At 43.6% G+C, this 13,616-nt stretch overlaps 1 protein-coding gene across 1 annotated transcript in view; it reads right to left on the reverse strand.

Annotated features, from left to right (window-relative positions):
- The window catches only part of TRPC5 (transient receptor potential cation channel subfamily C member 5), a 228,123-nt gene that overhangs the window by 15,377 nt on the left and 199,130 nt on the right, over positions 1–13,616 (reverse strand). The window contains exon 7 of the mRNA XM_006193322.2: positions 8,463–8,658. Within this exon, the coding sequence (XP_006193384.1) occupies positions 8,463–8,658 (196 nt within the window). The remainder of the gene's footprint in view (positions 1–8,462; positions 8,659–13,616) is intronic.

Consider the following 13,616-nt stretch of genomic DNA (forward strand, 5'->3'; position numbering starts at 1 on the left):
ATAGTAAACAGTAGTCTCTCAATAAATATTTGTTAAATTCATTCATTTATCCATCCACGAGATATTTATTGTTAAGTGAAGGGATGAAAGAGAAAAGGATATCAGCCAGCAGAAGGGCAGAGGTGTTCTTTGGGTATGAAGCCCTTCCTGTCACTTGCATAGTTGGTCCTGAGTTACCCAACATACAGTTTCCATGACAACTACTGACGTTCCTGATGAACATCCAGGACAGGTGAGTCTGGAATGCAGAGAAGCAGCCCAGCCATCTGCCCTGTTTGGTTGCCCTTTAGCAAAGGGAAAGAAAACCTTCTTCCCTTTATTTGTCCTCTTCCCAGTCCCACTTGCATCTCTGTCAGTCACCGAAATCACTACCAGGCAGCAGCAGGCATCCAAAGCAGCTGCTGCTGTTGGAAGCAGAGGCTACTGCTCAGCAGAGACCTGCCAAGCATAACCGTCAGCATTTTGAGGCAAAGTGCTCTCATCCCCAGCAGATGTGGGCTCTCAGACTGCTTGCTGACAAAACCAGGATGAATGACCAAGGAATCCATTTCTGTGTTGGGCCACCAGGGGGAGGGCCAGGCCCAGGCAGGACTGGAAGTCTGAAAAGTCAGCCTTTGGTGCCCCCTGCAGCGTTTGCGAAGAGAATGCTCCTCTTTCTTCGCCTGAAGCTGGAGGATGGATAGCCAGTCCATTTGTTGGTGTGGATATAATTTCAAGAGAGGCTTTCAAACATCCAAGAGATGTCTGGGAAGCAACAGGGCTGAGAGGTCCCAAGGCAGGATGTGTAAGCGGAATGAGGAGTTCCTGTCATGCAAATAAGCTTGGTAGCTCTGAACTTTTTGCCTTCGGTGGGTGTGATGAATTTAGGTGGGTTGTTTGATTGTTCCTCTGGGGAGGCTGAGAGTGTGAGGGGAAGAACTAAGGAGAAACCAGAAGTTTGAAGTCTACTGGGCAGAAAAAAAAAGAAAAAGAGCTCGTGTGTGTGTGTGTGTGTGTGTGTGTGTGTGTGTGTGTGTGTGTGTTGGGGGATGGGGGGCAGGGACTCTCTGCTCTGAGAAGCAGAATAAGTCAATCTCCAGAACCAAGGAAAAGCCTCCTTAAAGGATCCCTCTGGTTGGAACCTAGGGTCTAGTCAGCGTATCAGTGAACTAAACGGAAGGGTGAAGCTGGGGAGAGTCTGAGATTGGGTGGGGGTGGGCTGCAGGGTGAGCATCAGGGCCCAGGGGGCTGGGTTGCAGGAAAGGAGGAGGTTTGGCATAATTATGGCTCTGGGTCAGACAGAGCTGCCGGTGCCCTTATTAAGAATGGGCCCTTGAGCCAGTCACTTTCATACCTGTGCCTCAGTTTCCTTACCTATACAATTGAATTGGTAATAGTACCTACCTCAGGTGATTGTAAGGATTTAATGAGAAAATATACCTTAAAAGTGCTTTATATAGTGTCTGGCACATGGTAAGTGTGCATCATCAAGTGGTAGTTATTACTGATAGTTGTTCTAATGATACTAGATAGGAAGGCCTGGGATTCAGTAAAGGCTTGTCTCTATGCCAGATACTCATGGTGTTCTTATTACTGATTTCTCTAAACCTTAGGAAACTGAGAAATACCTCAGCTTGGGACAAGAAGTGGAGGCCAGGGGCTTGTCCAGGTCAGGTCCAGGTAAGGTGAGGCAGTTAGCCCGGGGTACTGTGCTAAGCCAAGTAGACAGCAGCTCGAGGACACAGGATAGGGATGTGGGAAGCCACCAAAGCAGACCTCATTTTTAAAAATTATTTTTCTAAAGGTAGGCTCTAAACTTTGTCATCCAGCTCCTAGAGATGTGACTCCTTTCCACGCTTCTCCTCCTTGCTGGGACATATTCCCCATTGGCAAGGGAGAACTTCCTTCCCATTTTAAGATATTTTCAGAGGATGGGAGGCAGAAAGGAGTGAGGCCAGCTCCTACACTCCTGCTGCCCCCAGTAAACACCTGGCCAATCCTTGCCAGTGTGTAAGATTTTTCCCTGCCAGAAATGAGATCTGAAATTCACCTCCACTTTTCTGTCTTTCCAAGTTGGACCTTCAAGGCTCTGCTCAGTTGGTACTTTCCAAATCAACCTCACAACAACCCAGTTAGATAGATACTGGTTGGGGGCGGTTAGCCAGAAAAACAAATCACTTTAAGCCTGTCAAACATAGAGGATTTAATACAGAGATTAGTCACAGGTGATGGAAGAGCTGAGCAACCGAACAAGCGGCAGTGAGGCAACTCCGAGATTAGCCGCAACAGGAAGCCCTTCTCATCCCTAGCGGTGGAGGGACAGCTGGAAGACGTGGTGAGTGGTGTTGCCAGAGCGCGGAGACCTGGGCTATCCGGTGGGAGCTAGAGCCACGATGGGGCTGCCCTGCAGAAGCTGGGGCCAAAGAGGGAGGGGATACCTGCCCCATGGGAAACATGGCTGCTGCGGGAAGTGCCACAAAAAGTGAGGTTGGGGGTGGGGATGAAACAGACTTTCTAGACTCTCTTTTTCCTACCTTCTGGTTGGTCACCCCCACCCCCCCTCAAGCAAATGGCAAGGGGCTGTGGAGAATGTAGTTCCCGTGATACGGAACAGAGCAGGACGTGAACAGGGAATGGATCTGAGAGTAAGCCGCAGATGAAAAGCCTCATGATTCATCCCCTTTCTACAACGAAGTCAGATGAGACAGAAAGGGGTTAAGTTGCCCCAAACTACATGAAGTGGCAATACAGCTTTCAAATCCAGGCAGTGTGACTGCTGCTGAGCGCATGCAGTCTGTCATCACGGCTATTACATGCTCCTGTAGTAGCGCTACTGTTATTTCACTCAAATCAGACTTTTCCCTGCGGACCTTAAGCTCCCTAAAGGCAGCAACTGTGTTTTTACCTTTATATCATTTATAGCACCTAGCCCTTGTGGATTTTTCAGAACCTACCAGAAAATGTAGATTGTTGACTGAAATTGGGATTATCAGCAGGTTTTCATAGGTTCCACATTACCCCAGGGGGGCGGGTGGTGGGCACTATTAAAATATCCTCTGCCATTCCGAACGTTTGTTTTCTTGTTAGTGAAGTGTAGCAATTCCTGATCAGATTCCAGACAATGGTTTGGCAACAAGGAAAAGTCCAAGCTTCACTGAGGAAAATCAGTATCTAGATGGCTCAATGGCAACCCAAAGGGAAGAGACAGTTATTAAAATTTGAAATGGCTTTGCTCCAATGTCATAGCATTTCTGCAAGTTGAATAGCTCCTTCACCTGGGAAGGGGATACACTATCCCTTAGATGACTGAGTTGGCAGGGTTTATGTTTTATTCTGTTTTCTTGAGACACAGTTCTTGAGTACTAAGAGACAGACACAGGCATACTGGATGAAGTGTCAGTGATGAAGTGTCAGTCTAAATGAAATCTATAGTCACTGAAACTGGTAGGACAAGGAGATTCATCAATTCAGAGTTGTGCTATAACTAGGGCAGGCAAGAAGGTGTGCTAGGGACCTTGTAGGGAAAGTGTGTTTCTGATGCTTCTGGGCCTCACAGTAAGTGTCTATGTGATAGGACAGTGATTCTGTGCTTGGGCCTTGGGGTTAGACTACCTCAGTTCAAATCCAGGCTCTACCACTCTCCAGCATATGGCTTTATCAGCATCCTGGGGACAATACAGTATCATGGTATAGTCCAATATTCTGGTTTTTCTCTTACCTCTCTGATTGTTCTTTCTCAGTTTCTTTGGGCGATCAATTCTGCCTTTCCAACCTCTACACAATGGAGTCCGCTGGGCCTCATTTTTGGATCTCTTCTCTTTTCTACCCATAATCACTCCCTTAGTGATCTCACCAAGTCCCATGGCTTTAAATACTATGCACATGCTGGTGACTCCCAAATCTCTGTCTCCAACCTCTCCTCTAGACTTATAGACCACTGCATACCCACCACCTCCAGTCAGATGTCTCACAGGCATTTCTAACTCTACATGTCTAAAACCCAGCTCTGGATCTCTGCCCCATCCCAAGCCTGCTCCATTCCCACTCTTCCCCAACTCAGTAAGGATAACTTAACTCTTCCAGTTACTCAAGGCCCCAAATCTTCTTGTCATCCTTGACTCCTCTCTTTTGCTCACGCCCCACATCTCCATCAGCAAAGGGATCTATTTCCAAAATAGATCTAAAATCTGACCATTTTTTGTCATGCCCATCATGACCACCCAAGTGTGAGCCACCATCAGCTCTTGTCTAGGTCAATAAAATGGTCTCATAATTTGTCTTGGTCTTTGCCCCTCCACCACTTCCATTTTTTCTCAATTAGTCACAGCAATCTTATTAAAATTCAAGTTAGATCAGGTACCTCCTCTGTTTAAAACCATCCACTGGCTCCCTATTTCATTGAGTAGAAGCCAGTCTTTGCAAAGGTCTACCAGGGCCTACATGATCTATTCATCAACCCCATTACTTCTCTGACATCATCTCCTACTTCTCTGCCCTTTGTGCACTCCACTCCAGTCACACTGTCCTTCCTAAGGCTGAAATCAAGGTGTCAGCATAGCTGAGCTGTAATCTTGCGGCTTTGGAGAGGAATCTTTTTCAAGTTCATTTCTGTTGGCAGAATTCATTCTTTGTGGTAGTAGGACTGAGGTCCCCACTTCCTTGCAGGCTGTCAGCTGGGGCCCACTCTCATCTCCAAGAGGCTGCCCACATGTTTTACCACATGGATCCCACCATCTTCAAGCCATCAATGGCACATCAGATCCCCCTTGGGCTTCAAATCTCTGACATCCTCTTCTGCTGCTAGCAGAAGAAAACTGTTTTTAAAGGACTCGTATGATTAGATCAGGCCCACCTGGATCACCTCCTTGGGTAGTAACCTTAATTACATCTGCAAAATCCCTTTTGCCGTGGAATGCAAGGTAATCACAAGTGTGCTATCTCATCATATTCACAGTCCTAATGATTAGGACGGGAAATCTTAGGGGAGCATTTTAGCATTGTGCCTACTACAATAATCTTCAAACTATTTGAGAAACTGAACAATCAAAAGGTATGCCAACAGTAGCGCTGGACCAGGGCATGGAGAATATCTGCTGCTCCAGGTGTTACCCTTTACTTGCTGGATTGTGAGGCAGCCTGGAAATGTCCCAGAGGGAACAGCTGGAGTGGTGGCTATTTACCAGCTGGTATGAAAATCTTTTAATATTTTCACAAGCAGGTGCCATATCAGTGCATAGCAGTTGGTTATCTGCTTGGTTACAGGGTTACAAATCACAGTGTTGTGTGTGAAGTGCTGCCTTCTTCTCTGAGCTTTGAGAGTCTGAGATTGGTCCCAGATGACTGGGGGAAAGAGGGGAGACCACCTGCCCTGCCTGGCACTTCCATGATGTGCAGTGGCCCCTTCCAGCCTTGCCCGCTGTTTTTGCAGTGCCAGGGATTTTTTTTCCTGTCTCATGTCTACATTTGCAAGTCTGTCTTTCAAAGTGGGAGAGTCCATCCATCATCTTAGCCTCCAAATGCTGCCACCCCAAGGGAGAAAACCAGTCCTATGTATACAGCCTGTCTGCAAGCCATCCAGCAGCTGTAGCTCAGTGAGGCAAGCGCTGCTGACTTGCTCTTGGCATTGAGTGAACACTTCACAGCAGCGAAACAGACTGAGGGTTCTTATTAACTTGCTGAGTGAAGCTCTATCACAGGTTATCATGAGCCTCATATTTTATGAGGACCAGTCTCAGGCAACAGAAATGCCCCTTGTGGGTAAGATGGGGTAGATATAGGGCTTATGGTAAATGACTTTTGTGGGACCGGTCGTGACTTGATTATGATGGTATCCAGGGAAGCTTCATTTGATGCAACTGGGAGCGTACACATCAGGAATGGCAGTGACGAGGTAGATGTGTTTTAAAAAGTGTCACAGAGGGAAATAAGCAGCTCAAGGGAGATATAAAGATAAAGGGAGGAGAGTAAATCACTGCTAATTGAAAACGACAGTAATGATAATATACAATATGGCCAGTTTCACCGGTTGATGCTTGGACCACAGAGCATGGGCCTGGGGTGATCCCTACTTCCCCATATCTTGAGGCTGACGATCCGCTCCTGCAGTGGCCTCTTTTGTCATAGAAATATGAGTTGCTACAGAGCCATCTGCTCACTTCACAGCAGCTCTGCATCCTGCACGGAACACTGAGTGGGAGCTCAACCCTTCAAGGAAAGGCTACTACCTGGCATTCTTGAGCCTGGTCCTAGAATATACACTGAACAGATTCACAGTGAAGCACATCAACAACTGAGTCTCTGTGTAGACTCAGTCCGCCTGGGATACCTTTTGAAGTAGGAGAGATTTGTCTTCAGTAGCCTCCTTTCTTGTATCCTTTCCTCCATACCTGGGTCTTTCTAAAACCTGCATTCACTACTGAAGTGGAGATGTTGCAAGTGGAATCAAACCTACTTGCTGGTCTTTACCATGTGAACAGATCCAAATATTTTTGGAATCAGGTTGCCCAATGTCAGGATCCCACTGGATCCAGTTCCAAATGGTAAAGACACATTAACAGAGGATCCCAAAGCATCAGGTAGTATTCAGAATTGTTGGACATGACTCTAGTTGTGTGAGATGGCACAGACCCTACTAAGGCCATCTCCCTGCAAACCTCCCCCCACCCCCGAGCTCTCTCTCAAGTCGAGGTGTTTCCTTCAGGTGCAGTGGTAGGTGGAATTAAAGCACCACTTACCACCAGCAGGTGGTGACAAGAGAGCTGGAGTTGAAGATTTCTACCCTTCCTAGCAAAATGTCACTGAGCTCAGTGGGAGACACCACAGCCCTGTATTAGGTTACAAGAAAACATCTCCCTTTCCACTGCCATTAGGAGCAGTCAGCTCAAGACACCCAGGGAGAAAATGACAAATGCCTCAGCATGGATATTGCCATCTTTGGTAGGGGTAGGGGGTTTGAATGATAGGCAAAGTGGTGGAAAAATAAACCCTTCAGGTTCTATGCCTTTCTCTCTTATAGAGATAGGCTAGGAGTGAGCATAGATTGTTTCAGAGTTCTTGATCTAGTTGGGTTTGAAGGAGAGAGAGAGAGAAATTGAACTAAATTCCACTTCAAAAGCAACAGATTGAATTTCAAGGTAGATGGGACCTTGAGAGTCTATCCTCTTGATCTATAGACATTCAGACTCATGGAATATCAGAGCTGGCATGGATATTAAAGATCATCGAGTCAAATATACAAATGCCCAACAGGTACATGAAAAGGTGATCAACATCACTCATCAGAGAAGTGTAAATCAAAATCACGATGAAATATTACCTCATACCTGTTAGAATGGCTATTATAAAAAAGATAAAAATTGACAAGTGGTGGTGAGGGTGTGGAGAAAAGGGACCTCTTGTGCGCTGTTGGTGGGAATGTAAATTAGTATAGCAACTATGGAAAACAGCATGGAGGTTCTTCAAAAAATTAAAAGTAGAACTACCATATGGTCCAGAAATTGCATTTCTGGGTATTTATCAGAAGGAAATGAAATCACTGTCTTGAAGAGCTATCTGCACCTCCATGTTCACTGCAACATTATTCACAATAGCCAAGACATGGAAGCAACTTAAGTGTCCATTGACAGATGGATGAAGAAAATATAGCATATATACACACACACACACACACACATATATATATTATATATATATATACACACACACGTATATATATAAAACTAAACATTCCACATTCACTGATACCTAACTAAACAGGACCTTAGATATCCAGAACTCCTTTGCTAATACTCCATTTCTATAAATGAGAGGTAGATCATAAGAAGATAAGCTAGATGTTTATTTTGACATCAAAAACCAGAACAGGGCTTGGATTGATCTCGTATCCTATATAACCTTGACCATTTCTAGTTTAGATTAATAATGCTACTGATTCAAATGATAACAATGGTCAAAAAAGATTCAGCATTAAACTCTACTTAAGAGCATCTCACAGTGGACTGCAGTTACTATTATATTGTTGATAAAAAAAAAATAGCCACTCTCTGAGAAGTTTGTCCTTGGCAATGAACTGCTCAGTTTTGGGAGGGAGATGTCTGCAGTGAAAATGGAGATAAGGCCCTCCTGTCTAGATAGCTGGGTCAGCTCAATCAACCATGGAGATTAGTGAGGGGACATGTTGTAGCCAAACTGCTCATACCTCCTGAGCTGTTCTTACTAAGGCAAGAAAATGAATTCAGAGATTTAAACATAACTTTAACAGATAACCAGGAAGTCTTATTAACATCTTCTAAATTACTGAGATTTAATGCACTAAGAGTCCAAACTGAGGTGCCTTGGAAAGAAATAATTGAATCTAATAGCTGGGAAAGCTAACGTAAAATAACTAAGGCAGATGGACTGTTTCATTGTTTCCAGTGGGCTCCAGGCCACTGTGATCACTCCTGAAACCAAGGTGATCACCCTTCTAAAGCAAAGCTACTCACGGCAATGAGCTGGTAGGAGTTGTTCATCATGGCGATCAGCATGTTCAGCAGCACTACCAGGGAGATGACATTGTATGTCCCAAACATGGTTGCTCCCACAAACTCTGTGAACTCGTGTCTGGCTTTCACATTGGTGACATAGAGATTTAAAAGGCCAAATACAGACCAGAAGAGTGACTGAAGGGTTTCAAAGAGCCTAAAAGGGAACAAATAGTAGGTTGATTAATTATCTAGGAAGAGCCAGAAAAGAGCAAAAACGTGAGGGGACCTGCTTAATTAATAAGGAGACTGCCCAATTTGCATCCCAACAGGTAGCCTGATGATCTCACATATTTTGGTCTCTTCCCCAACACAAACCAGCCAGGTCCGTTTGTTCGTTCCCACTTCTATGTCTTACATTTTGCCTTTCCATCTGGAATACTATCTCCCTCTTCTCAATCTACACAGAGCCTATGATCTTCCAAGACTTATTTCAAGGGCTACTTCTTCCACCAAACTTTCTCCTTCATCTTCAGACCATGTGATCTACCAACTTTCTAATTACATAGAGGCAGTAAGTGCAGTGGTTAAGAATATGGTGCTCAGATTAGATTGCCCTGGGTTAAAAACTCAGCTCTGACACTTGCCAGCTAAGTGAACATGAGCAACATACCGTTTCTGATACTTTCTTTGTGATTCCCACAGGGCCCAGAATGGCGCTATGCTCAATGGAAGAGCTTAGGGATTCTTGAATTAACATTTCTTTTTTTTTAAGCTCTTTTTTTTTTTTTGGTGGGTGGAGGTAATTAAGTTTATTTATTTATTTTTTAGTGGAGGCACTGGGGATCAAACCCAGGACCTGGTGCATGTTAAGCATGCACTCTATCACTGAGCTATACCCTCCCACCTTGAAATAACATTCCTATGAATTATTTTTAATTGTATATTAGCTAACAATTATTGAGAACTTACTGTATAAGCATAGCAGGCACTTTAACGTACATTATCATTATGACCCTTAGAAAAACTTTATTGTTACTGCTGAGGAAACAGAGGTTGAGAGATTGAAGGACTTGCCCAAGGTCACCCAGCTGTAGTGTTCAGACAGAATTCAAATCCAGGTTCTTCTGGCTTCCCCAAACCACTACATTATCCTGTATTAGATGTCTTCACAAATTACTGTTTCCTCTCATAGTCTCCACATCTGAATATGTAACTTTTGCAATGATATGGTTTTGGTGTCCAAGGTTTCTTTTGCCTCATATCCAGAAATCTGTGCATACAGCAATAAAATACAGCCAGCTTCTGAGTGGTACAAATCACCCATTTTCCAAGCATGTGGAAGAGGCACAGAAGTTAAGAAATGCTACTTTAAGAATAGATGTACATTTTCAGTTACTCAAAATGTGTTGTTTTTATAGCCCAGTGTATTTTGGGAGGCTTAGGGATTTGTTCTTGGGTTCATTGTGGGGGTATGGAAAATGTTTTAAAGCTTTCCCTCTATCTGGGAGTGGTCTTACCCCAGATCTTTGCATGGCTGTCTCCTTATCATCACTGAGGCCTCAGCTTGAATGTCACTTTCTCAGAGAGGCTCCCCTTGGTCACTCTACCTAAAGTAGGTTCACCAGTTATTCTCTATCCTGTTGTCTTATTTAATTTTTTGGTAGCACTTAAATTTCCCTAAAATTCTATTATTAAGTAATGTTTTGTTTAAATGTTTATTTTCTGTTCACCCTCACTAGAAAGTAAGCTCTATGAGGGAAGAGACAGACATACAGCTACTAAGACCCTGACACATAATAGGTACTCAACAATATTTGTTAAATAAATGAACAAATACATATTACTATTCCTGTTATCATTGGATTAAGGTCTAGAAGATTCCAATCCTGTTGACAATTGTGCATTCAGCATGCTGCACAGCGGGGGTCAGTAAATTTTGATGAAGGTTGTGCTCTGCACTGGCCTGATTCTCAGGCAGCCTCCTTTTGGGCTGCCTGGACAACATGCACATGGCCCTTTTCAACCTGTTAGATGGCTCCTCTTTAATCACTGTGGCTACCTTCCACTTTCTTCTCAGCATCAGATTACTTGAGATCTAGCCAAGAAGGAAGAAATCTTGTTTTCTGTTTGATGAAAGTAAGTGCCAGATGGTGAAGCATTTGAGCATCAACAGTAAGATGAGAGTCTGGACTTTGAGGGCCAGGGAACAAGAACCAGAATATGGCAAGTCAGACCTATCACAGGATCTGAATTTCCAGGAGACTCTACAAGCCAGGGCCAGGCAATACAATACATCACAGAGCCAGGCAGAGTGTCAAAAATGGGGAAGAAAAGGGGTTCAGGAACCTGGTTCTGCTAGGAAAGTCTAGCTAGGACCTGGCAGTGCCCATTTGAAGTCAGGGCAGGCAGGAGGCCAGCACTGGCACAAACAGCTAGCCCAGCAGCTGTATAACAAAAGCTAGGCGATATATGGTTCAGAAAAACACAAAGCAGCTGCAGCAAATAGGAATGGCACGGAAGCACTAGGGTCTCTGGAAGTTGAATATCCTTGAATACAGAAAGCGTTCATTAAGTGTTTGTTGATTGCAGAACAGACAACAAGGTCACAAGCCAGGGCAAGTGTGTCATCAATATGTTAACAGGGTCTTACTTCATTGGTTACTTCTCCAGAATGGATGACGTTACAGTCTTTCACCCCCAGCCCCATAACAATTAAAATGGCAATGGTTACTGCTTGAGTGTAGAGTTTACTACTAACTGTTCCAATGACTGATACAAAATTTCCCTAAAAGGGAAAGTCCAGGCACTTAAAATCTACCCTCATCTGTGGTGATATTCTAGTCAGGGAGATCCTAAAGGTATAACTGTACAAGAGATAAGAAAAGGGGGGAAAGATTGTTCCTCAGTTTTGGTGGTTTATGGTGAGAATGCCCTAAGCATGGAACACAAAATGTCACCACATGGTCTGACCATTAAGAGAATCTGGCTTGTTGAAAGGCATGTCCAGATAAAATGAATCACTGACATTTGGGGTAGATAAGGACATTCTGGTGAGACATCTATAGAAGCTCTGTGGCTTCTAGATTCAGTTGAATTCACAGGGAAAGGGCCATTACCTAGGGGGACAATTACTTGGTGGTCAGGTCCATAATACAATCATCACAGGAATGGTAAAACTTGTCAACTAAACCCCAGAATCCTAATGCCAAAGGAATATTATTTTGACTTTAAAGGAGATGACTTTGGAGAAAATAATCAGTCCATTTTTATTTAATGGAGAGTAAACAAACATACGGAATTTGCTCATTCAAGAAGAGGCACAAGAAGATAAAAAATTCAAAAGGACTTGATATTAATTGTTGGTAAGACAAATCCACACCAGCTGGGTAAGGGGGAATTTATGCGTGTTGGGAGCCGTCGATAGATAGATCACAAAGCCAAGAGGGGCTCAGTAGAATAGAGACAGGAATTATAGTCTCTTTGACACTTGCTGAAAGTCTCATCTGTGAGATGACAAGTTAATCTTTCAAAAGGTAAAAGAAATACGAAGAAGATTTATCCCTCTGGACTTCATTCTGACCAGTGAAGAACTTGAAGATGTACTGGAAGAGAAAGGCTCCTTGGGAGACAGCAGTAATGGCAGCCTGTATTGTTCAAGCTGTGCTGATAACCCAAATGGAGCAAAGGCATGGTCATCTCTTTGGTCATCTCTACCCCTTTTGCAGTTCCCTGAACCTGCGATTTCTCATTTCACCATGCCTTTGACAAGCTTCGAAGTCTGGTTGGAATGCTTCCAGCCCACTGCCAACCTCCAGCCTCCATTTCCATCCTGTCTTCTCTGCCCAACTTTTATTTGACCTGCCAGGATCAGCTGAAACCCTACCTTTAGAAGCCTCCCCTGACTCCTTTCCTGCAAGGTGGGATTAGATGCTCCTCTTTTGTCTTCCCATAGCACCCCAGCCTCACATATCACCCTGTAGGAGCAGTAGAGGGGAGTGGCTGAGAGCAAACTTTACTTATTAACGATATGACTTTGGGAAAGTTGCATAGCCTCTTTAAACTTCAAGTTTCCTCATCTCTAAAATGGTCATTGGTAGGATAAATACTAATAGCCAACATTCATTGTGCTCTCAGTGTGTGCCAGGCACTGTGCTACATGCTTTGCATGCATTGTAATATTTGATTCTCAAAATAACCCTATAAAGTAGCTACTATTATTCTTCTATTTTTTTTCAAATGAGAAATGGAGACACAGAGTGGTCACACAGGCAGAAAGTGGCAGAGGTAGGATTTGCACCCAGCTCTTCTGACTCTGGAGTCCAAACGCTTACCACCTTTTTCTATCACATAAAGCATTGCGTGCAACACCCTCGCACAGTACTTGGCATATAGTAAGCATTAAAAATGGCAGCTACTCTAATTGTTTACTTGTGTTCTCCCTTAGACTATGAGCTTCTTGAGTATAAGGATGCCATTACTCAGTATCCTCATTGCCTGGCACATAGGACTTGCCAAATAAATGTTGACTAAATCTATAGAAGATTACAGAAGCACGTAAATAAGGAAAGTACAAATGAGTGGCATCATCTTGTGATAACAGCAGGAGGAAGGCTATGAACTGAAATTGGGGGAAAAAGCTTAAGATACTCAATGAGGATATTAAAAACTGGTCAGAACAAAAAGAAGAGCCTTTGATGGGGACTGAGTTTGTATCCACATAAATAAGATGGGAAAATATGGGCTAAATGTTGGGTAGAGAAATCGCCACTGATTAAGTAAGAATAGGCACAAATGAATGATGATGGTCTACAAGGAGGTCCCAAGTAACCTGCTAGGTCATGGCTTTGTTCTATTTAGCTCTACATGTATTTATGATTGTTGCAACTTTACACAACTCATTTTACATAACTTTATACAATCTGTCTTACATCTGTACTCCTGGATAAAACCACAGGCTGGAACTTGTATGCCTGGATTGAAATCCTGACTCTGCCACTACTGTCTATGTGACTGGGAGCAGCCTGCTTAACTGCTTTGTACCCTAATTTCTCCATCTGTAAAATGGATAATAATAATAATAGTGCTTACCTCATAGCATGATTGTGAGGATTAAATGAGTTAATTCATGTAAAGCTCATTTTGTAATAGTGTCTGGACTCAGCACTCAGCAAA

Source organism: Camelus ferus, chromosome X, assembly GCF_009834535.1.
Source record: "Camelus ferus isolate YT-003-E chromosome X, BCGSAC_Cfer_1.0, whole genome shotgun sequence".
Classification (NCBI taxonomy): Eukaryota; Metazoa; Chordata; class Mammalia; order Artiodactyla; family Camelidae; genus Camelus; species Camelus ferus.